We start from the raw sequence: 25,825 nt of genomic DNA on the forward strand, positions 1-25,825 counted from the left end.
AAAATAAGCTGATGATAAATATGATAATGATTTAGAGAAGGGGCGCTAAATTTGGAACACCTATGGTAGAATCTATCGCAAAAATTGTGTAATTATTTAATGACGACATTTAACTTATCTATACGTAAATTTCGGAAAAATGTAAGTTTGAGAAAGGCTAGCGCTTCAGGCTAGCGTCTAAAACCTTGCGTGTCCAAAATCCTTTCAAAGTGGCCGAGAACAAGTAAGAGCACAGCTAGCCAGTGGCTAGAAGGCCCTTCTAGCCACCCTACCCTAGCACAGCTTTAAAGATTCAAATTTTAACTCTAGAGGGCGCCACCTTATGAGGCGTGGCCATAGCGCGGACAGGGCGTAGATTTGGACGATTCGGCCTGTGGATTCGGCAAATCGCTATCGCACCGGGCGCCCCGATGCGCCGTTTCTTCCAATCACGGTTCCACTAAAGTAACCAAATTCCCCGGTGTGATTTGCCGAATTCACCATGAAATCTGACGTATATGACACCTTTTCGGCTCACAAAATCAATTGACTCGCATACGCATTCAACCAGCAAAATCATAGCCTTTAAGATTGGAAATTCAAAATTTACAATCCAGTAGTAGAGTTTACTAAAATCCTAGAACGGGGGTGTAGGTCTAGTGGACGCCTAGGGAAGCGCCGAGGGTGCTGCAAATAACTTTAAAATTTTTCGTTAGCCCGCAGCAAACGCTACGAAAGTCGACTCTGGTCTCTCTCAGTGACGGATTTGATCGGCAATACTTTCCACTGAATAACTAGTACGCATACCACAGCTACACTTGTGAACTTAATTAAGGTGTTGGTAGTGTTGAGCCCATAGAATTTCATATTAGTATACATTTATTTAGAAACTCTATGGCTGAAAACCAACTTTGCGCTTAGTGAAGTGGCGGCGCTCGCTCCCACTCTTTGGATTGGCGCGACTCGATACGTGCTTGCGCTCGAAGTTCCGAGGGGTGGCACACTCTCAAGTTCAACAAATGGCCACAGAGGGCGAAAAAATCGACCACGCGGCGCTGCTAAAGAAACAGGCATAGTACAACAATTAAAAAGGTTCCCCGTTGAGCGCATTATCTCCCGCTAGAGGCGCCGTAGTAAGCGCAATTTTAACCTTCAAACTTTCTTCAACAGTAAACGAAGCGTTTTTATCGCATGATAAAGACTACAAAAGTATAATTCCTAATTTTACATTGTACTTTTCATTACCAACTTTGTTGTTTTTTGTCATTTTAAACGCAAAATAGCGTTCAGCATCATCGACCTCCCACGTGACCTCTGGCCTGGATTTAAAATTTTTACCGGTATGTTTGCGTGCACGGCAGGTACGGATTCCTTGGTTCGTACATTGGTTGGTTAATTTGTGCTAACACCAGTTTATTGCGCTTCGATATCTCACGTTATTTAACTTGGGGTGTAAGCCTGAAAGCTAGGTTTAAGTCGTGAGCCATGTGGAACACGTCTGCATCGAAATGGGAGCCGGGTCCAGCTGCGACTGGGGACAGCAATACCGGTGAGTCGTTTATGCTTCAATCGCTATGTAATTTATTCGTCTCGTTAACTTACAGGCGGAGGTAAGTTAACGAACTAGATGCTGCATTACATAAGGGCAGTCAGGACCCTCCGTTGCTGTTTCCGAAATAAACTTTCAGTTGCGAGACCATCATTATGCACACATTCACGAAAGAGAAACGATATCGGAACGCGCGTCACATTTTTCATCTCGTTTTAGCCGTAGCCATAAGTGACTGAGTTGCCTTATCAATATATTTTTTTTTTCGAGTCCGCCGGCAACTTCTTTCGTTCACAGAACCGAATAACCTTTTGATAAACTGAAGCTTGAATTTAATGTACTAAACAGTTGCACGCATGATAATTCACCCATATTTCGTACCTGTTGGTTCCAAATGTTCTTGCTGTTCAGTTTGGCTTACCTCAGGACATCTATTTTTGCAGTAGTGAAGCGGTGCATCACGTTCATGCACAAAAAGAATGCATCAATTCTAATAGCTTCACGTCTTTCATCTATTTGCTTGTGAAATCAGCAGTGTGATCTCTTCTAGTGTATAAACGAGCGCACAAATGTTCTTATTTGTGATCTTAATAATACTTAAGCTGTTGACATGCATTGTAGTTACGCAGACATCGATTTTACGGAGAGTAACCATATTTATTTACCATGCTGCTTAAGCGCCCTAGAACAAACAGTGTACATTTGCATGTGTTCTGTAGTCACAAACCGTTGCAATGTATATGTCGCACCGTTTCGCATTTTATATTGCAAAATTGTGCTTATTCAATTTCTGATGCAGTCAAAATTTCTGTTCCAGACATGCAGTAATGAGGATGGCACCAGTATAAAGCAACACACTCCATGCACTAAACAGAAGCTGCTGCCTGCTACAACAAGGTGGACTTTGGCTGCTACTACAAGGTAAACAACACCTGGTTCAGAAATAAATATGCCTGATATATGCTGTATTGGCTTGCTAGTCTTGAGATACATGTCATTTGTTTGTAGCAGACGATATGAACATTTGTTCATGTTTACAGTTCAGCATAATTAGTTCGAACATAAAAGAAAACATTACATGAGTTTGGATAATCTTTGCTGTATCTCATGTGCCATTGTTTTGCCCCAACAGAGTCTGTGCCAAGTACATCTTGGTCATCACGGGAGCCCCCATCTACACCAACAGGAAGGGGCTGGAGCTGAATTCACAAGACCACGAACAAAGAAGCCATTCCAGAATTATTTGGATGAGATATCAAGTCTACGGACGACTGTTTCAAGAGTGAAAAGAGCCTACGCCATCATTCCACCAGCACGGATATTGGCCGAGTCATCCAGGTACATCAACAACAAAAATTATTTGTCTTCAGATGTACCTGCAACCTCTGAACAAGCACAGACGACGCTGGCTAAGAGTGTTCTGTCAGCTTGCCCTTCCTTAGGGAGCTCCCTGGCCTTGCCAATTCTTGCCAAGTATAATTTTGTTTCAATGAATGCACGCTTCTTCATTCCACACTTTTGTTAGAGATCATTCCTATTCCTCATACAAACATTAAAGGTCAACCGATTCTTTGCTCATACTTAATGCCAGTCACTGTCTAGTAGCATAACATATGTGTAGCAGTTCTTTCTAGTGTATGTTGCCATGTGCAATTCCTCTCCTGAAATAGCTGATGCGGCATTGGCGTGTGTCTTGCATTAACCTTTACACTGTGTGCTATGTAGCATTTAACTTTTGTTAATGTTTTTGGCTTTCAATGCTTGCAAGGTAGAGTGGCTTCTTTCTTGAATGCAAGCTTTCTCATTCCCATATTGAATTCCTAGTCTCATTCAGGATTGCTATTCTTGCTCGACAGCCTGTGTTTTTGTGCAAGCTACATTGAAGAGATTGATTGCAGAATATGGTTTCGGCGCTGTGCGACTTGGTACTTGTCACCGTGTTACGTTTCTCATATGTGGGAGCCTGGTCAGTTGCATTGGGAAACAGTCTCTCGAGGCAAGCACCTGCTCCTACAGTCTGCACAGTGACATAGACTGCGAATTTACACGCACCGTGGTTGGTGCTCCCCGTTCCGTCCTTTCCTGCTGCTGCCGTGTGCAAATTTTGCTTGTGGCCTTCCTCAGCCATGATTTGGCGTCAACGGAGACTCTCATACATAATTACATGGTTCTAAGTGTATGAAGTTGATATCCACATTTGTGGAAAGGCCTGCAAAATAGTTATGTCCACAAAACCGACCATGTCCATATATGGAGAATGTGGCGGACCAAGTGTGAGTTACACATTAGTGGCATGCAATAGAACAAAAAGAAACATGCAGGTTGGAAAGGCGGTAACGCTAATATGCCGGGCACTCCATGTCGCTGTTGGCTGTGGCAGCAGATGCTTGCGTCACCCGATTGTTTCGCAATGCAAGTTGCTCATATTCAACGCCGACTGTCGATACTAACACGTGGGACACACCGTCCAATCTGCTTGTGCTGCTGGTTGTTGCTTGTTACCAGACTGCAGTGTGCGACGAAGGCAAGCGCTATGCCTACAGTCGGACGGTTAAATGTGCCGCAAGCAGCCCATGTGCGTGTATGCTCACTGTTGTCATGTAGATCGCAGCCAATGTATAGATTGAGCGTTATGTTAGAGTATGCTGAAGTGATTTGATTACATAATCTTGTTTCAATGTTGTCCCACTTGGTCATGGTTGCCATGTTACATTTCTGGGATGTGGCAGCCTGTTTAGTTGTATTGGCCAACAGCCTCTCGAGGTAAGCACCTGCTCCTGCAGTCCACACAGTGACACGAACTCCTTGTTTACATGTACTGTGATTGGTGCTCCCTGTTTGCCCTTTCCTGCTGCAGCCATGGGTAAAGTGTGCTTGTGGCCTTCTTTGTACATGATTTGGCGTGAACAGAGACTATCATACATGATTACATGGTTTGAAGTGTATGAAGTTGATATCCACATGGGTGGAAAGGCCTGTAAAAGTGGCTGCGAATTGGCGATTCCCACAAAACAGACCACATCCATATTGAGAGCAGGTGGGACACCAAGTGTGAGCGACACATTAGTGGCCACTGAAAGAACAAAAAGAAACGTGCATGTAGGAAAGGAGGTAACACTAGGATGCCAGGTAGTTCACGTCGCTGTGTTGGCTATGGCAGCAGGTGCCTGCGTCACCCGATTGATTTGCAGTGCAAGTTACGGTGACTGTCATTGCAAACAGGTGGGGCACTGTCCAATCTGCTTGTGCTACTGGTTGTCACTCGTTACTAGACCACCATGTGCGACGTAGGCAAGCACTGTGCCTGAAGTCGGATAGCTGAATGTGCTGTATGCAACTTGTAGTGCGTGAATGCCCACTGTTGTCATGTGGATCTTAGCCAATGTGGGGTGTATTGTCTGAACCTTATGCGGTGATTGAATGCAGAGTCTAATTTGATAATGGTCGCCATGTTATGTTTCTTCGATGTGGCGACCAGGTTAGCTGCATGGGCAACAGTCTCCCGAGGTAACCATCTGCTCCTGCAGTCCACACAGCGACAAAGACTCCCAATTTACATGCACCGTAATTGGTGCTCTCCCCATTCGACATTTCTTGCTGCAGCCGCCGGCCGATTATGCTTGTGGGCCTTCATCGGCCGTGATGTGGCGTGAGCGGAGACAGCACACGTTATTACATGGTCCGAAGTTGATAGCCACATGGGTGGAAAGGCCTGCAAAAGTGGCTGCAAAATGGTGATGCCCACATGGAGAATGTGGGGCACCAACTATGTGTTGCACATTAGCGGCCCCCGAAAGAACAAAAAGAAACGTGCAGGTTGGAAAGGCGGGAACGCTAAAATGCCTTTTAGTCCATGTCGCTGTGTTGTTTGCGGCAGCAGATGCCTTGCGTCACCCGATTGCTTCGCAATGCAAGTTACGGCGACTGCCAATGCAAACAGGTGGTGCACTGCCCAATTTACTTGCGCTACTGATTGTCGCTCGTTACCAGATCGCCATGTGCGGCGACGAAAGTGAGCAGTTTACGAGCTCGCGTTAATGGTTTCAGCGCATCTCGACATGCAAATTTTATTTCTGATCTTGTATGAGAAGGTGCACTGGTTTTATTCTGCCAATAAAGTCGCACGTCCTGTTCACTCACTTGTGGCTTGTTTGTATGGGCGTCAGTAGAGGCTCTTTAGTCTCCTGGCCATTAGTACGCGGCAGCTGAGGCATGCCGCAAAGCCAGCGAGGCGAACACGGCGCGTACCCAGCGTACGCCACCGCTGTAAAGCGGCCATATTGAATAGAGTACTAAAAAAAAAGCATTTCCGCTTCTTGTTTAAGTAGCGCCATCTGTCGGGTTCCCCACTAAGTTCCATGCGCTGCCGCTTCTTATTTTCGAACCACTGTGGAAGGTACAGTTTCCCTTCTCTAAAGTTGTTCTTTATTCTATGGTGTGCGCGTGCCTGTTCAGTGGCTCTAGAGGAGGCACTGGCCTGTTCCATGCTTGGCCTGCCTGCTCGTCGCACTGGTTCTATGTCGCTCGCTCCAAGCGTCGGCTAGCGTCATGATTAGCGCAGGCGTGCTTTTTGCCGCGTATGTAAGCACGCAGGAATGCCGGAAAACATACATGCAAAGGAACAGGCACGGTGTAAGAATATTATAATATTCTTGCACCGTGGGGACAGGAAACTGCGCTTTATTTTCCTTTACTTTGTTATGTACCTGCACACTGGGTAAGCGCCGAGCGATAGTTTTCTAACAAAACGTAGAAAAGAGTCTTCGCAGCGCGCGTGGCTGTTAATTGACTGCCGGGTGCAGTTGCGATGAGGAGGTGGCGCTTCACTTTTTTGCCAATACCTTGCTATTAAAAAAAAATATATATATATGCAGTTTTACGAGTCAAAACAACGATCTGATCAGGCCCGCCGTAGTAGGGGACTCTGGAAATTTGGACCACCGGGGGTTCTTTAACGTGCACTTAAACTAAGTACACGGGTGTTTTCGCGTTTCGCCTCCATCTTAATGCGGCCGCTGTGGCCAGAATTCGATCCCGGTACCTCGTGCTTGAAAGCCCAACACGTCCATAGCCACTAAGCAACCACGACGGTTTCTTCTTCTTTTTTTTTTTTCTTTCGTGAGCGTTCGTGATGGGGTCCAATAAGTTGTTAGAAGCCATCGCTCGGCGCTACCCAGTGTAAAGGTACATCACCAGGTAAAGGGAAAATAAAGCGTAGTTTTCTGTTCCTTTGCTTGCATGTTTTTCCGCCATTCCTGCGTGTTTACATGCACGGTAAGGCCACGGCAAAACACTTTGTCTTTAAGCGCGAGAGGCGAGCGCTCTGTTGAAAGTCCAGTAAGAAAAGCAGGCGCACAGCTATCTGTGCTTGCAAGGTAAGCGCACGGCAAAAGGCGCGTCCGCGCTCGCCGAAGCCTTATATAGCGTGAGCAGCGAGCGACCTGTTGAAAGCCATCTCCTGAACTCTATAGACATCTTCATAGAGGGGAAGAAGATTCCTGAGGTATCCCAAGATCCTTGGCATGTGGATACAAAGCAACTGTCGTGTGTATCACACAGACAGCTGGCAAACACTACAGCTCAGATCACGAGGGTGATCGCAAGAATCTCAAACAGACGACGAGGTATGAAGGAAGAGGACACATGTAGGCTAATACAGGCCCTCGTGGTCAGTAGGATTGTATACAGTGTCCCCTACCAAACACCGCTCGAGCAGGAAAAAGAACAATTAGAGGCAATCCTTAGAAAGCTTACAAATGCGCTCTCTGACTGCCAGTCAACACCTCGACGGTGAAATTCCTTAAATTGGGCATAAACACAGTGCAAGAACACATCAAAGCTCACCTTCTCGCGCAGAAAATGAGACTCGTGCCGACTCCAACGGGTTGGAACACACTGAAGATACTGGGTGGGAGGAATGCTTGCAGAGAAATTAACAACACGGGAAGCATAACTAAAGAGATTTGGGAAATCATGCACCCTAAAATACACAAAAACATGCACCCTAAAATACACAAGGCCAGAAGAAAGGCAAGATCAGAAGCACACAACAGATATTTCGCAGGGAGAAATGACGTGTTATACGTCGATGTGACCACATATAAAGAACACTCCAGGGCAGTAGTCAGCGTTGATGATCACCAGCTTAGAGAAATCAATTGCGCTTCAATCAAAGGCAACATCATCCTCGAGGCTTAAGAAGCGGCAATTGCACTCACCATCACCCACCAGGGCGAAGAGGCCACTACAGCAATACTTACGGACTAGCAAGAAGCGTGAAGAAGGCACAGCAGTGGACGCATATCCACTGCGGCCATCTCATACTCAAGACAAGAAAAATAGTCTTTTCACGATGCTTCATTACGTAGACACCAGGTCATGAAACTGTGACGGGGAACCAGCCTGCCGACGCCAACGCCCGAGCATACACCAACCAGGAGGTGCACCACGACGGGGAACCGGACACAGTCACCAGATGCTATGGAGCAATTTTAAAAAACCAAAAAGCCCTAAGGAGGATCTACCCCCCTCCCCACAAAGACCTTAGCAGAGAGCAGTCGGTTGCATGGAGACAACTGCAGACTAATACGTACCCCAATCTGAGTCTGCTCAGCAAAATCTATCCGTCAAATATGACAATAAATGCCCGCTATGCGGGGAACACGCAATACTTTACCACGTTACATGGGCCTGCCAAAAGCCAAAGGTAGCGTCAGTACACAAAACACCAACACCGGAGCAGTGGGAGGCTGCACTGTCCTGCTCAAAGCCTGAAGAACAGCTCAAGCTGATTGACAGAGCTAGCAAGATGGCAAAGGCCACAGGGGCCCTGGACTGAGGGCTGTACCTTCGCCGGTATACCTCCTTTGTGCAAATAAAGTTTTTCATTCATTCATTGAAAGCCCAGCAGTAGAATAAAGAACCAGCAGGCGCACACCAATCTGTGCTCAGAAAAGCGCGCGCAAGCACGTAGCGAGTCGCTCCAATCCAATCGAGAAGACGGAGAAGGGGGAATATGCCATTACCCAATGTGTCTTGGTCGCGAGCGCAATCGGTTAGGTCACGGCCACACCAGCAAGAAAAAGCACAAGCAGAGAAAACAGTGACATTATCCTGCCGTGGAGCGAATGTTTCCTACACGCCTTTCATAAGTGAAGCATTATTTTTCGGTCGTGAATGCACTAGAGTATGCAGAGTGCACTCTATTAGAGGAAGTATCTCTCCCCTTTGTACTGGTGCCAGCAATGAAACAGAGAACTTCCCATCTTCATGAATGAGCGCTGCGAGCTTCAGAGCGGATGCGCCCCCCGAATACAGCAGTGCTCATTCGTGTATTTTACTTTTGAGCACTGCATGAGACAATAACAAGCTGCTACATAAATTTTCAAAGCAAATTTTCATTTATCTGATTAATAAACTCTACACAATCACAGGCTTCTTTTTCTAACTGCAGATTTTCAGAGAAAATTAGGAGAGTCTAAATTTAAGAAAACATCTTTGTGTGCAGGAATATGTACAAATAAGAGAGACAAGCATAAAGACAGCTTTCACAAAACAAACATTTTATATTTTTTTGTTTTCCACCATAAGCAAAGGAAGACAAACTATGTTATACATCTGAAACGAGCTGTATCCAAGCCTCAAGCCTAGTCTTTAGTTCAGTGCAACTCTTGTCATCAGTGTTATCAAGAAAAAGCACAAGACGCCTGAGCACTTGCGTCTGTCCTGGAAATACACAATCCGGAGCAGCCACTTTGAATTCCTCTAGGCGAACTTTGCACAACTCGACTTCCTCTTCCAACAGTGATTTTGACAGTTCATCTTCAGCTGCACTTGTCCCTGTCGTAGAGGACCTCTTCATTTGCACGTCTGATCTCCAAACAAGCAAATTCTTCTCAGCTAAAGCAAGTCTATTGGTTAAGTGTTCCAAGCAGGCAATGGTAGGTGAAAGCATCAATGAGGAAATACCCTGTACAAAAGAGCTGCGTGCACTCGGTGATTCTAACTGATCACATACATCTACGAGTGCATCACAAAGATAGAGCAACAACAACTCCCTGCCTGGATCTACAAGTGCATTGGTGTCGGTCACCAATGTGCTGAACATAGACCAAAGGCTTTGGCATGATTGTGGACAATCAAAACCCTTAGCTTTGAAATCAGTAGCTACATCCAGCTCATCGAAAAGCAGACAGTGACTAGGATTAATGTCCACTTTTACTTCTCCTGTGAAGGTACTGTCAGTCACTTTTCCACAAAAGAGGAGCATGCACAGGTCAGCAAACAGCTTGCGATCATATGCGTAGGCGGCCGACAGTGCCCTTGCAAAGTAAAGCTTCCACTGGTCTGGGCTGAACAGTGCAATGGCCAGACAGCCAGCCACATGAAACAGTATGTGCTCCTTCGTGTCATGCAAGAGTACTATTCTTGAAGCATGCTCTCCATAACCAAGCAGCTCACTTAGCTCTGTAAAACCAAGTATGCTAACTAAGGTGTTGTAGCCATTGCTTTCATAGGCTCTCAGTATGGAGGACAGGAAAGTGGTAGCAGTGTTCTTACGGCTGCTCCACAATAACTTGCAAGTGCTGTCTTCAGTCTCGAAAGTATCCCCCTTTTCTTGACCAATTTCATCAACGGCTTCAACAAGAGCTTTATGCAGGTGAATGAAAGTTAGGAATGCCTGGCTCTTTTCGAGCTTCTCAATGAAACAAATTGTTTGATCCCATTCGTTGTTGGTCAATGAGGACTGCAGCGCTGACTGAAAAGCAATTTCCATCTCTGCCAACAGGCCACTCTTTCTTGCTATGTAAGCAGCTGATCTGAGTGAGTGTGGGTCTCTTCGGTTCATCAGCGAAGCAACTGCTTTGTCGGCATGCCCGATGGCAAGGTAACACTTGGCGGCCTGCTCGAAGTTGCCAACTCCTGCCGCTCTCTCAGCCCACGATGCATATATTTTTTCAACTTGAGGATCATCGTCTGGAACGTGTGCCCTAGCAATAGCAAGGGCTTCACGGTGCAGGCTGTTTTCGCAAAGGAGGTTCAATGCTTCTTCCACCTTGTGACAGGCCAAGTAGTAAAGCACAGCACGGTGGTGGTCTCCTTCACTTGCTAGCTGGGCAGCGTACCGCTCGCACATTTCAAACCACACACTTCTAGACAGCGATGGTGCTTGGGCTACCAGGCTGTCGGTGAGGCGCCGCTCCACTGCTGCCTCTCGCAGGGCTGTAGCGAGGTCCCCCTTCCACGTCATCATCTGAAATGCGTAGTCGAGGTTGTGCTCCTGTTTGTGGTGTTGAATCTCTTTGTCCAGAACTGACAGTGCACCAGACGCATCAGTGTACATGCCAAGGTGACTGTGCTCAGAATCAAGTTCAATGGGATCTCCTTTACGCTTTGCCAATACGTCAGCTAGGTACTGAGCATCATCTGACCGGTTTTCTTTGGGTAGGTTCTCATGCTGAGAAAAGCATGGGAAGTAGGACTTCATGGTCTTTGACTTCTTTTTTGATCCGCTTGCTGACGAAGCCTTGCTTGAAGATTTCACAGGCACCGTGCCAGTGCTCTGGTTCTGTGCACCAGCTGTCTCCATAGCAATTTTGTGTTCGCCGTTAGCAATTTCACCATTGACACACACTTCAGCACCATTGTTCGCTTGGTCTTCAGTTTTGGCAATGTTGTTGTTCCTGTTTTTGTCATCGGCCTTGGCTTTCGAAACTTTCTGAGGCTTAACAGGCTGTTCAGAGAGTTTCCAACACCTGACGATGTTGTCTTCCCCTCCACTGAAAAGAACGTCCGAGTCAACAGGGCTCCAGCAAACACTGAACAAACGCCTCGTGTGACCTTGATACGTTGCAACAAGTTGTGCTTTGTCAACATCCCAAACCTGGACCGTTTGGTCGAATGAAGCAGATGCCAGCAGATTTTCTCGAAATGGGCTCCATGCAAGTGACACAACTTTGCTACTCTGCCCCGAAAACTGCAGGGTTGGCTGAAGAACTCGGTAGATGCTGGGGTTAGGTTTCTCGAGTCGGCTCAAGTCAAAGACGGATATTTTGCCATCAGTGGACGAAACAGCAAGCCAGTACATCAAGCGGCTGCTGCAGTCAGAAAACGGTGCCTTACAAGGATGCCATGCCAGACAATCCGCAGGCTTTCTTTGCACTTCAAGGAGAGCAACCTTCTTTAACAGTGGGCCTTCACAACTCTTGAAGAGCTCTACAAGGCCATCGGAATTGGAAAGTGTCAAGATGCCAAGGTCCTGGTTGAAAGCTACACAGACACGTTTGGCATGTGTCTTATTTTGGGTGGGGCTAAATAAAATGCTCTCAATATCTGCAGCATCCTTGTCAAGCTTCGAAAGCCTGTGGATTTTCACCCTGCTATCATCACATGAGAGCACACATGTCTCGGGAGATGCTCCTTCATTGAGAATGAGGTCCGCCCAGCAAATGGCGTAAGTTGTCCCCTTGTGAAAGGTTTTGGACACAGTGATCTGCCGTGTATTGACATCTGCCACACAGACTTTACCTTCTTCGGTACCCAGCGCCAGGATAGCTTCCTTTCTGGGGTGCCAAGCAACTGCGCGGACCCTATCTTTCTTTCCAACAGTAAGCACCTTGGCACTGTAGGGGTTTGTAACACAGTCGGTCCGCCAAACCTTGACGCTTCCATCGCCTGCACCAACAGCAAGTGTGGCGCAGGCGAAAGGCGAAAATGCGAGGGAGTAGATAAACCCTCCGGCGCATGAAATGCAGTACGCGGACTTCTTGGTCACAAGGTCCCAAAAGATGATGTTTCGATCTTCCGATGCGGAAACAACGTACATCTTTGTTCCTTTCTCGGTGTCTCCAACGATGCACACATTGTAAACTGATGCAGTGTGCCCGCCCGAGTCCGCATCGTGGTCCATAAACGTACATCCTTTCGCTGCATTAGGATCACAAATACACACATCTCCAGTGATCGACGAGGTAACAATCCTTTCGACGCCTCCCGGAATCCAGCAGGCGGCTATCCATTTGTCCCGAATGTCTGCACTTTTGCCCTTTTTGGATGACGGAACTCTGAGCGATGTCAGAAGTGTTTCTCCAGCCACGTCCCATACCTTCATAGTGCGATCGAGCGCAGTCGAACACAGGCGAAGCGGGTGCTGCGAAGGGTCCTCCCCAGGGATAACGTTCCAAGATAACGATAGCACCATAAGGCTGTGCCCCTTAAGCTTGTAAATGACATTGCTTCCCTTCTTAAGCCCTTGTACGACGATAATGCCGCTGTAGTAACCAACTGCGACGACGTCTGGATCGGTCGGATGACAGCGCAGAATTGTTATCTCCTTCTCCTGCGGTCTGCCGCCCGCAGGCGCAACGGCTCCGGTCATGAGGTTCCACTTGAGTACCGTGCTGGCTTTGCTGCTGAAGACCACGGATGTCGACAGCGTGCCTCTCCAGTCGGCGCAGCATGTCGAAGAGTGCGACGACACTGTGTGCTTAACGGCTCGCGCTTTCACATCCCACACTTGTACCATGCCGTCGCTGGTGACGGTCAGCAACGCGGGCACCTCGTCGGCGTCGGCGCGTTCGCTGCGACAGAACATGACAGAAGAAACTATTTCCGTACTTGGCGCCGCCACCACCAGCCATTCTTTCAACACGGGTACACCATTCCTGGCGTCGAGCACGACAACGGTGTGTTTGGCCGCGTAGCAGTAGAACCCGGAGTCGCAGCCCCCTGTTGCAAAGGGTTTGTACCAGTTCGGCGCTGGGGGCATGCACAACATTGTCCCGGTGGTAGCAGCCTGATCCATGAACGCGTTTCACTTGTTGCGTTGTAAATTAAGCCACAGGGGCGACCGCCGATTTCGTGATTCGTTCTCAAATACTTAATCCACTTTTACAGACGAAACGACATTGTTACGTTTTTGCCGTCACTGAGACAAGTGGTTCTCCCACAGAACACCTATGTTCTCCGTCATACTCTGACACTCGTGTAGGCCGCCATATTTTTAAAGTCACGTGATCCGTAATGCAGCAGTTCCATACGAAAAATGCGAAGACGCGGGATCATTCCTCACCTGCGGCAAATTGTTTCTTCATCCCCTTTCAAGTCCATTAATTTATAATTTATTTATTTCAATTAGTAAGTACAAGTAATTTCGTCCGTGCTGACCTTGGTGTATTTGTCGGTTTCGTATGATATGATTGATGAATATCGGACGCCTCGGTTACCCCCTTTCTTCTCATTCGTACAATAATTATGACAGTTTCTTCCTCCATGTGCAGCACTCATGGTTAGAGTGTAATAGAGTGGGATTATTTCTCACTATATTAGTGAGAAACTCTATGCCTACTTCGGCCATCTCCCGAGTGTTGGTGCAGGGTGCAGCGCGTGCTGTTCGTCTCGGAGGCCATGCTTCACACCTCCCAGTCCTAACCACATACAGGGAACTGTAACGAGACGTTCACGACGTTCATTTGAGGGATGGCCAGGCATTTGTGCGCAGACGCGAGTAAAAGTGGGCGCGAGAGAGAAAATCTGGGGGGCTTTTGCTCCACTCTGCTTAGGCCCTACCAGAGTGATTCTGGCCCTACGGAGGAGGTTTCTCTTGGGCCGAACTCCGACGCGGCCAACTCAAATACATGTAAAACGTAATAACGTTTTTCTGAGATAACCCTTAGGCCGATTTTAATGAAATTTGTTGCATTTCACAGAGAAAGTTAAGTTCTAGTGACTGTTAGAAGCGGAATTTCGATTTATGTCCTGATTTTTCTTAAAAAGATTTTCAAATATTCGACCGTTTGAAAAAATAGAAGCACGAAGTTTACAAATTCATAGCTCTGCATCAAGAACAGATATCGTGGTTCTGTAAACGGCATCCATTAGACCATTCAAAGCGGGCAAATTTGTTATGTCATTTTGCATCTTACGTGAATTTGTTAAGTTGGTTACAAGGGTTCTGCAAAAGCTGTATTTCCATATTACTAAATTTTTTTCTATTTTCATATCTAACATGTCAATTTTGTCCGTTTTAGATGTACTGTTTGGTGAAATTCACAGAATTGTATTATCATTTTTGCTTGTTGAGTTAGAGTTGTAAACTAGATAGTGTCGTTTTTTGAAAATTTTCAATTTTTGCCAACTTTTGCTAAAAAATTGACGACCTAAATAAAAAATCCGGAACCAACAATCACAAGATTTTCTTTTAAATGCAACAGACCTCGTCAAATTTGGTGCAGTGGTTTGCCGAGAAAAACGAATTCGCCTTTTCAATGGCGTAGCAACAGGGGGGCCGTGGGCCCCGGGTGCAAGGGGCCAGTGGGGGGAGGGGGGTGTCATATACGTCTGAAGACACCCCTCTTTCCGCCGGCTACACCCAAGGGCGGGGGGGGGGGGTGACAGAAGACCTATGGGCCCCGGGTGTCAGACGACCTAGCTACGCCACTGCGCCTTTTACATGTATTTACATAGGAGCACTCGAGCTAAAGCTTTCTCTTAACGCGTGTTGTAGGCGTTTGCCCTTGGCATGCCGGCATTGCGGGGTGGGGAAGAGTTTGGTTACGCTCGGACGTTGGCTGCCGGCGCCCACAACAACGTTCAACATGGAGGAAGCCTCGAAGTTGTGCGCAGCGATCTGGTGCACCGAATACTTCTCCATTGTAGGCAGGGAAGTGCCACATACGTCGCATTTCATCATTTTCTTGACATCCACGGCCATTCTGTGAACGTTCCTGATGTGTTGCAGCATGTTCTTCCTCTGTATGAATCGTTTGCTGCAAAATTCTCAGCGACGATCGTCATCGCCGATGGCAGCTCGATCACAGACGTGCGCCATTCCGAAGCGGAGAGGCGGCGTGAAAGCACGTGGTTTCTGCGTCATTGCACGCACTAGGGTTGGCAATAATACAGGGAAGAAACCTCCCCAATCACGTGACACACTAGGTATTCAGTGGCCCCGTAAGGACAGTTGGAAACCAACTCAGGGAACCAACATCCGGGAACGCAGGGTCACGTGGATGCTGCCTTCTATTGTTCACCGGCCTCAGCCGGCCTGCGTGGAGACGCATGTGCCACGAAGAAGCCCTACCCCCTCCGCGCGCTAGGAGAAAAGTGTGGAGAAAATGACGTAGAAGGGTCTCCTCTTTCTTGATGTTTTTTTTTATTTCTTTGCTGTAGCGGCCACGCCTTTCGGGCCACAATGGCGGCTTTGTTATGGTTCTGTGCGCTCACACGTGTTGCTCCGTAGGTTTCGTACCGTGGCAAAGGCGCCGTGCGGGCAGGTTTGCGTTAATCTCCGTGTTTTGTTGCGGTGTGTTATCTGGACCGAGCTCTACCGGATGTTGCTGAGGCCAGGTGGGACAGGAGGAACTAAAGTTCGTGAAATGAACGCGCACGCAACGCTGTACGCAATGTACCGCGCCACGGCAATGGCTACGGACGAAGGAATATTCGCGGGAAATGTTGCCCTCTTTCGCGGAATCATGCTAACGTGCTAACGATTGCTTAGTATTGCTGTGGAGCGCGCGGGTCCGAGCAGCACGGTTGCGCGCAGCGCGGCGTGGTTTCGCGAGAAATGTAAACAAGAGAGGAGAGCTGGCCCGATAGGCGGAGCAACGCCATGAGCAACGCCAACTTCCGGCTTTACTTTAGCTTCACAAAGAGTGACGTCAGGGCCTCTCCTTAGTTTCCTTCCTCCGTGACGTTCAATAATTGTCCTCTCTCTTGCACACGTTTCCTTTCTTTAACGCTACAAGATGATCCCCAAAGGGTGTAATTTTGTTTAAGAGTGAATACATAAACTTTGTATGACTTTGAAATTGAAACACGGTTTAATTTATCATCAAGGTACGCATTGTTCTGCAATTCTGTTCTCGATTAAGCGCATTACTTATTTATTTTTAAAACAGCAACAAGAGCCGTACATGCACTTATATAAAAATACAAATCAAATATTCATGAAAATAAAATTTTTTATTGCGAGAAAGTGTTGCGCCTTTGAGAGGAATGCTGCGAGTGTCGTCTACTACGACGCCTGCTCGCGGCGAACGCGAGACTTTTCACGCAGACGACAGGCACTTGCGAGCTCTTTCGAAAGGCAAAGGCTACGTCGGCTGTCACAATTGTTGAACATATTCAAGTACTTTTAGGCGCTTCTGCTGCAGTGCTAGCTGGGACGCTTGTGGCCTTCTACAAGTATGCTTCATTATATTTTATATTGACGTACCGCTTCTTCTGAAGCGCGCGCCAGCGGCTGTTATGGCGTGGCTTTGCGCTTACCGATTTTGCGGCAGCAGGCTACAGCCAGGAAGCAGCAACCTTTCCTACTGCAAGTTTTTGTTCTCAAATGTCCTGAAACACATTTCAATGAGCACATAAACGAGCAATGCGTGATGAAGCCTTCAATCAAATTTCATTGTCAAGCCACTAGAACTACAACTGTCTTTGTAGTAAACAAAATGAGTTATACAAGCAGTCAGCCTTCATTCTATTGCACTCTGCATCAATAGTAGGGCAAAGTTACTGGCAGGTTATTAAAAACCCAGCACATATGTGTGCAGCTAAACTTTACAGCTTTAAGGCTTGCACTGCAAATATAACCATGTACAAGAAGCCAAGCAGCTGTAGCCCACAGGAAGTTGCATCTACGTATACTGACCACGCAATGAGCGGCTGAACGAAATTTGTTACGTGCAACGGCAGGAGACAGGAAAAGAGCAGTGTGCGTGGGGCAAACGGGGGAAGCCGATATTCTATTTTTAAGAGAAAATAATCGAGCTGGGCAGGCCATGTAATGTGTAGGGCATATAACCGGTGGACCGGTAAACGCCAGCCCGATCAGTCAACCCAGAAGAAAGCAGCAGTAGGTGCACAATTGCGACGCATTTTAATGAAAGCCCCACTTAAGCTTATTAGTAGGCACACCACGTTTTCTACGTGCTTTAAAGGTTCTAAGCATAGAACATGTACGTAGTATTGTGCTTGTATCAGTAGTGGCGTTGTTTTGCTCTGCGAAAGATTGATAAAGCACGTAATGCTACAGCGTCAACCTAACACACTTAAAGCAAGGTCAAAATGGTGAAAACACGTTCTCTCAACGTTTACGATGCCGTCGCTTTCTCGTCAGGGCATCGTCACCACGCAAACATCGGCCCAGCCGCTGGGCCAGCGCGCTATCGCCACTTCGAGCAACAGAACAAAGGTCTGAACAAAGGCCGCCAAGATCTGTAAGTGGTGGCGCTGGCTAACCCAAGTAACCACGGATATCCGGGCGACGTCCGACGGACGTCCTTTCTGGATATTCGGGATGTCCGTGGGATATCCATGAATGTACGACGTACGTCCGAGGGACGTCCCTGGGGAATCCAAAGGTAATCGCTTTGGCATCCGTAGTACGTCCGACGCGGACATCCAGCATGGACATTCAGGGGACGTTCAGTATTTATATATATATATATATATATATATATATATATATATATATATATATATGTGTGTGTGTGTGTGTGTGTGTGTGTGTGTGTGTGTGTGTGTGTGTGTGTGTGTGTGTGTGTGTGTGTGTGTCTTCCCGGGGATATTCCAGATATACACATGCCTTGAAGCGACAGTAGTGGCCGGGACACATTCAAGCACCGGACCATTATATATACATATATTACATTGGTCTAATGCTTGAATGCATTCTTGTTTTAAATAAACGAGAAATGAACTTACACCAACTTCCAAATACAATTAAACGTTTATTGTCACCTTATACATAAAAAGACCAATAAGCAGATATATGCGTACTGTTCAAAGAACAAATAAATACACGGATAAAGAAGAAAACTTGCAATTTCAATAGCACAACACAAGGTAGAGAACAGCAGAACAAAAAATACTTATTGCCCACCCTGCATTGACATTTGTGTTTGCAGCATGGAATAAAAAGAAAGAGCAAAAATACATCAATTAGCATTATTAAGCAGCGAAAGCAACAGAAATGACATGAAGGAATTAATCTTGACTACATCACTTCACTAGCACTCTGCGACACGGGCACAAAAAATGACATTAACTGGCTAATGCCTTAAACTTTAATGTCATTCGCGGGGTGCCACACGGACATGCTTAATGGTATTGCAGCTTAAGTGTTATTCGCGACGTAGTGCGTTCTCGTAAGTCAACTTGCCGTCAAATGCGTACTCTCGTTCCCAATGTCTCCACATTCTGACGTAGCTAAACGAACTATTAGTGAAGAACAATCAATATATTCTTCACTTTCTTTAAACAATAGCTCTTTCTCGTGGCGTAGTGCGTTCTTACAATGATTAAAACTCACTTGGCCATCGAATGCGTACTCTCGTTTACAATGTCCCCGCCGTGGCCGTAGTGACCATATTCTCACGATATTAAACAAACTTGTAGATAAAAACAACTAATATATTCTTCACTTTTTTAAAAGGAGCTTTTTATTTTTCGTAGAGATCAGCAGGCGATCTTGCTGCTACTGACGGCTACAGCTCTGATCATGAGCGCATTAGCCAGGAGAAGCTCTTTGCCAGGAGAATCAAAAGGGCGCCAATGAAGAGTCCGCGGTAGCTAAAGAAAAATGTAGACTCCGGGGTCCTGCTTACCAGAAAACCCGCATTGACTTGTGCGTACACCTCTCCTAAGGGATCCTGTTCCGTTCTCACAGCGAAGTGAACCATCCGAAGCGTCACGTAGAGTATATCCATCAGGGAAACAAGGCACATTGTCCTTAGTGAGCGTAGTGTCACAACCACCGTCCTGAACTTCCGATGTCGCCTCGGTGCAGCGACCAACATCACAAGGCGTACAAATGTTTGCAGGGACAGCCCGACCGCACATGTTAATGCATGCGTGCGGGGTATACGCGCCACTGCACAGTTCTAGACTTGCGAATTCTCGAGCTGTTGACTGCTGGCTGCCGGTGCGAGATCCGAAGTCCTCGAATATCGTCTTTGTTTCCAGCGACGCTCTTTTTTCGCGCGTGCGGCTTCTCCCGCAGTCTAGGCATCCTGGCACCTGTGAAGAAAACACATTTCAATACCCAAACGAATTAAAAAAGAAATCGATGTAGCTGTCATACCTTGGTAGCTGAGTAGGAGACTTCGGCAGGCACGGAAGGTGACAAACGCTGCTCCGCTGCCCTAAAACGATCGCAGAATGAAAAAATGGCGTGGCGACGATGGCTAGAGCTTGGATTGGATTGGATGACTGCAGCGTTCTGCTTTGCCAAGGTTCTAACACTTCCACGTGCATCTACGCAAACATAAATAGGTTTTTAAAATAATCTATTATTACACAGTTAAATATTTACTTATTCTGGGAATATTCGGTATCTGATTTTCGAGTTTTTTCAGTTTCTGCTAAAGCTGTCGGCGCCAGAATAACATAGCCTTTGAGATTACTGTCAATGCATGGCGGCTCTGACGCATTATAGCTTTCGTAATCGCTTTCAACGCATGCAGCCACCAAAAGCGTAGCCTTTGAGATTTGTTTTTGTTACCTATAATGATATTATTGTATGCGCAATTGAACACTGCAGACAACTTCCTGTTTTAAGAAACCAGCCAAAAACAGGCGCACACAGGAAACATACGAGAAGACAGGAAAGAGGCTGGAAGAGGCCTGTCTTGTGTATGTTTCCTGTGTCCGTCTTTTTTTTTTGCTGGTTTTTTTCTTAATACAATGCACCAACTAGCCCAACAACGTGTTTTACTTCCTGTTCCAATGATAAACCTGAACCTACATGTTAGGAGGTCAGGACCAAAACTCTATGATCAGGAAATTTTCATAATGAGGGGTAACTTGAGTGCTTGGCTCTAGGTCGAATAAGTGGCTTCAAATGGGCGCTTATATATTCTGCTAGTCATCCACAAGCATTTTTTTAAAGCAAACTACAAATTGTTTGTATGACCCACCGATAGAAAAAAAAAATCGTATTTTAATACTGCGATGTTAAAGTGGGCAGAATTTATATCAAGTTGGAAATATATTTATTTTGCTTTGAAAAAAAGAATGAACTGTGTCCGATAGAGAACAAAAATAAACAGATATAATATGAACAAACTAAAATTTCCGGCAATATATTTATGCTAGTTTATATATAACTCACTAGTGTATATCCTGGGCATGCCTATTTATGGACAGCCAGCGGACGTTCAAAATGGGATGTCCCATGGACATCCCGGTGGGATGTCCTTCGAACATCCAAACAGGATATGGACTTTTCATGTACGTCCCACGGACGTCCGTGTTGGATATCCGGATGGATGGACGTTGGGACTTATGGTGGACGTCCCACGGATATCCGTGGTTACTTGGGAACACTCCCAGGGTTCTAGAAGGAAACAAAAATACCCAAGAAAGTGGACGGGGAAACGGCGCCGGCGATAGCTCAATTGGTAGAGCTATTGGCGGCGAGGAGTTACGGAGTCGCCATCTATCGGAAGCACCTCGATGGCGTAGTATGAGGGATCACGCGGCGCGCTCCTCATAGGTATTGCTGCCAGCGCTCACTGAAAAAGCACAGAATCGTTTACAGACGCTATCTCTTTACCGAATACGTATACAGTGAACTGCACTTCGCGCGGTCGCCGCGACGGAGTCTCCTGAATCGGCTTCTTGTGTGAAAGGTAGGTAAACGCTGAGAGCAAACTATGTGAAATATGTTCTTATAGTGTTTGTATTACTAAATGGAGCGTAATAGAATGAAGCTTCAATGCAGCGATCGCACAGATTCGCAGCGACCGACTGCGCGTCTGCATGCTTGTCCGCGCACTGTTTCGCTTTCGCTGCGTGCGCGTTTTCGCACCATGCCATGAGCTTTAGGTCGCAGACTATGAGCATTTGACAGTATACAAGCAACCATTGTTGCGTGGGCGCTATCAGAGCTGTTCAAAAATAATTTCGTTGTAGAGACTTCGACGCCTACGAGGACTGTGATGTGCCGTCGCGTCGATTCAACCTTTCTTTTTCTTCTAAATTCTTGGACGTTTCAATATTATTTCTCGAGTTGCGTCACACTGTATGTTTATCGGTGTTCTCAGCCTGCGATTTCCCGCTGCTTCTTTCTTGTAATACAGTGCATTAATTCATAACACAAACATGACCACATGCCATGGTTTCTTTTAATTTGCTTCTTATCGCTCCCTTTCCACTCCAGTGAACTTGCCAGTATCTATAGCATCGACAAGTTCATAGACCAAACCGTCATGACATTAGTCGGGCGAGCGTCTCAGTGCGCGTTTTCCGAACATCGCAGACCCGGTGCCGTACGTAGCAGAAATCTTCCTGGCGTCTTTGCTTGCTGCATACCCGAATTGTAGCCGATGACTGTTTGCCGGCTTTTTGTTTCGCGAGCCAAGCATCACGCAGCTTCTTGTCCTGCGGCTTCTTGTCCTGTGTGGATAAGGCTGACACCGGGCTCCGTTGCGTACGTCCGGCACTGCGGCACCGATTAGCCTACCATGTTGCGCGCCTTCAAAGGCTGCCACCACCTATTGTAGTGCTTTCAAGCGTTGTAAAGGAGACACTCGAAGCGGGAAAATCTCGCCCCTAAATGAGGACCGCAGCGTACGAGGGAATTTAAACTCGTTTTCAGCTCGCTTCGGCGCTCCCGAAGCAGCCGACGCAGCTATGTCCACGTGATCCCTCATAGCACGTCACGCCGACGGTGGCGCCAGCTTTTCCAGTGGTGGAGCTCGAGCCCTAGAAGCTTAGCTTCTAGGCACTATATAGTAGAGCATCGCACGCGAAATGCGAAGGTTGTGGGGTCGTTCCCCACCTGCGGCAAGTTGTTCTTTCATCCATTTTCATTTCCATTAATTTCTCGTTTCTTTATTTCATTGATTAAACACACGTAATTTCCGCTATTTTGTCCTGGTGTCAGAGTTTGTTGGCTTCTTATCATATGACTAATATAAATCGGGCCCCTCGGTTAACCCCTTTCTTCTCTTTTGTTACATAACGAGGGTCTGGAATATGGCAACATTGATGCCTTCAGGCAGCATGTGTGGGTTTATTGACCGGGTTGCCTTCACCCAAAAAGATCACGTTCTCGTGACGTCTTCGGCAGATAGGATGTTCCACGTCCGCCGCCAAGGTCTGTGAGTGGTGGCGCTGGCTAACACTCCCAGGGTTCTACAAGGAAACGTAAATTAGAGCTGTGCACGGGCTCGGGCTGGCCCGAAAGCCCCGGCCCGGCCCGCGGGCCGTTATCGGGTCATTTGGAGATTCTCTTACTCGGGATTGGGCCGGGCCCTGGCCATGCTTTCTATTTCTCGGACGGACCGGTCGGGCTCCCCGATCTCGACTGCGTGCGTACCTTATGCGAAAGTATGCTTGTCGTCTCGCATATAGGTACAGCAGGAAGTGCAATGTATTTATTCATCAAAAATGAAATCTACAGGGACGGGGGAAAAGTACAAACGCTAACAAAAGGCAAACGAAAGCCAGCGGAGGCTCGGAATGCGTTTTCGGTTCTGTGCGCGCGCTGCATCCGTATATATTAACGATTTTGTCATAGGGAATGCAAGAGTTCAACATTATAAGGTCATTTAAATAAACTGATTTTCCTGATATTGTTTCTTTTTGTGTCGGCGTCGCCTTATCGCAGGTCGGGCCGGGGCCGGGCCCGGGCCGGGCCTTAACTCGGCCTGAGGCCGAGCGGGGCCAACTCAGGCTTCTTTAGCGTCGGGCCGGAGCGGGCCGCCTGTGGTAGTGTAGGGCCCGGGCCGGGCGCGGGCTCAGAATTGCGGCCCGTGCACAGCTCTAACGTAAATACCCAAGAAAGTGGACGGGGAAAAAGCACAGCGATCGCTCAATTGGCAGAGCATCGCACGCAAAATGCGAAGGTTGTGGGGTCGTTCCACACCTGCGGCAAGTTCTTGCATCCATTCTCATTTCCATTATTTATCGTTTCTTTATTTCATTTATTAAGCACAAGTAATTTCTCCCATGTTGTCCTTGGTGTGAGTGTTTGTTGGCTTCTTATGATACGACTAATAAAAATCGGGCCCCTCGGTTAACTGAAGAGCTGAAAAAGCAGTCTTCTCGTTTAGAACAAAGACAGAGCTTTGCATCGCGCTGCCTCACTGCGGGCAACTGCGGGTCATAGCAATTGCGCTTGGAGTGAAACCAAAACTGCCAAAAAATACCTGTAGACTAATTATCTAGTCAACAAAATACCAATCCGCAGCCTGTACTTCCCATCATTCCCAGGATTGTTAAACCAACGTTCTGTGGTTAAACCACGACCGGGTTTATTAAGTAATAAAGTAATAAAAACTAATAATTAAGTAATAAAGCCGGTCGTGGGTTAAACGATCGCAGCGCCAGGTTTTTCTCTAATTTTAAGACCCTAACCGAAAGACGTTACGGTACCATGTTTAGAACCTTTAGAACATTACCCTTGAAATGGTATTATGTGTGTCAGACTTCTGCAAGCTCTGTCGGCGCTTGTAGTACAAAAATCTATGGGCACTTTGCTGAGCGAACTGCGATAGGCGAAAGCCTATGTATGACTGCCTCTGTTGCTGTTGTCTGAACTGTTCTGCGAACGGACGCCGCTATGGCCTCGAGCATGGGCATTGCAATCACAGCCGTATGGCTGCAAGGTTTGTCGCCGATGGGCGCTCTCCCACACCTCCTCTCCTTGCTGCCCTCGCCGGTGATCACCGCTTTCCCGCGTCCACCGAATGGTCCACCACGGACTGCGCCCTGACACTCATGATCCACTAAAGGCTTACGACCTTAAGCCTTAAAACATGACCTTTGTGACTGGCTTTTGTTACTCCGCCGTCGTCGTGATGTCTTATGTAGGCCGTAGTTTCCTACAACGTAATTATTGTATGAAACTCTATGGGCTAAACAATGTTTTTCATGATGTTAAGCGCTATCCAATATATCCGACACAGTTCGTCGAGATCAAGCACGTACGCTGCGCCTATGAAGAGATTTTGCGCTCACCGCTGCACTGTTCTTGCTGAAATTTTACAGAAAGATCGCATTTTGGAGTCCATGTCATTAGCACAGCACTTTGCACAGTTAATTGCCAGGTTTTAAGGAAAACGTGCCAATTTGCCTCCGTTTATGAAGATGCGAGCTGCTGCCGTGACGGCGCATGGATGGATGGATGGAAGGTAAGAGCGTCCCCTTTGAAACGGGGCGATGGCAGTTGCCACCATGCTCAGATTTTTATTTTGCCTTTTATTTTTATCTGTGTTGTGTGTTATTGAATTTCTCGATTTTCTTTAAATACGTCTTCCTACCCTTTTAACCTTATGTCACCTCTCTGCTTTTGAGCCACCAATCCTCCAATCGCCTTTTGCTAATTTCCACCGCACATTTATTTACATGACTATCATTATCTCTGAACCCTAGGGCCTCAGGAAAGGTGACTGTGGCCGCATCGACATCGGGATTGATACCATCACATTTTAGTATGAGGTGTTCCATTGTTTCTACATATTTACCACACACAGTACATGTGTCTTCTTCTTCGTTAAATTTCGTTTTATAGCTCCGCGTTCTAAGACATCCTGATCTAGCTTCAAAGAGTAGGGCACTGCCTCTTGAGTTATCATAAAACGCTTCCTTCCTGATCTGCTGTTTCCAGTATCGATATATAGTTCTACACCATGCTTCTTTTTTATTGAATTTATCCAATTTTTACCTTCCGCATTTTTAACCTGTCGTTTAATGCTCTGTCCTTTTTCGTCCTCGTGCCTGGCATACTTATACTGGTTAGCTTCCTAGTTCTTTTCCGCCATTGTGAGTCAACGCTCTTTCTGTATAGGTATTTAAACGCCTTAGCTGCCCACCTGTTATCATCCAATTTCCTCAGACGTTTTTCGTATAGGATTTTACTCTGAGCTTCCTGTGCTTCGAATGATGCCCAGCCCATATCTCCTTGTACTGCTTCGTTTGTGGTTTTCCCGTGGGCACCTAGTGCTAACCTTCCCACAGCTTTCTGATTTACTTCTAGCCTCGACTGAACCTCTGCCCTTAAACACAGGACCGCATTCCCGAAAGTAAGCCCCGGCACCATTACTCCCTTCCAAATGTCTTTCCGTACCTCATACCTGTTGTAACCCCACAGTGGCGTAGCAACAGGGGGGGCCGGGGGGCCGTGGGCCCCGGGTGCAAGCGGCCAGTGAGGGGGGGGGGGGGGGTGTCATATACGTCTGAAGACACCCCTCTTTCCACCGGCTACACCCGGAGAGGGGGGTGTCAGAAGACCTATGGGCCCCGGGCGCCAGACGACCTAGCTACGCCACTGAACCCCACAATGCCTTATGT

The 25,825-nt window shown here is 47.0% G+C and overlaps 1 protein-coding gene and 2 long non-coding RNA genes across 3 annotated transcripts; 1 reads left to right on the forward strand and 2 right to left on the reverse strand.

Moving 5' to 3' along the window:
- Positions 1-1,335: 1,335 nt before the first annotated feature.
- LOC135920775 (uncharacterized) lies at positions 1,336-5,667 on the forward strand. Its single transcript, XR_010570305.1, has 3 exons — positions 1,336-1,528; positions 2,346-2,449; positions 2,661-5,667. It is a non-coding gene; the product is annotated as an uncharacterized lncRNA (long non-coding RNA).
- A 3,406-nt stretch (positions 5,668-9,073) lies between these two features.
- Positions 9,074-13,553, reverse strand: LOC135920786 (gem-associated protein 5-like). Its single transcript, XM_065455049.1, has one exon. The coding sequence runs from the start codon at positions 13,329-13,331 to the stop codon at positions 9,138-9,140; it is 4,194 nt and encodes a 1,397-aa protein (XP_065311121.1). The 5' UTR covers positions 13,332-13,553; the 3' UTR covers positions 9,074-9,137.
- Positions 13,554-18,919: 5,366 nt separating this feature from the next.
- On the reverse strand, positions 18,920-19,769 carry LOC135920787 (uncharacterized). Its single transcript, XR_010570309.2, has 2 exons — positions 19,611-19,769; positions 18,920-19,546 (listed from the first exon to the last, which is right to left on the reverse strand). It is a non-coding gene; the product is annotated as an uncharacterized lncRNA (long non-coding RNA).
- Between the last annotated feature and the right edge of the window lie 6,056 nt (positions 19,770-25,825).

Source organism: Dermacentor albipictus, chromosome 7 (assembly GCF_038994185.2).
Source record: "Dermacentor albipictus isolate Rhodes 1998 colony chromosome 7, USDA_Dalb.pri_finalv2, whole genome shotgun sequence".
In the NCBI taxonomy this organism is placed as follows: Eukaryota; Metazoa; Arthropoda; class Arachnida; order Ixodida; family Ixodidae; genus Dermacentor; species Dermacentor albipictus.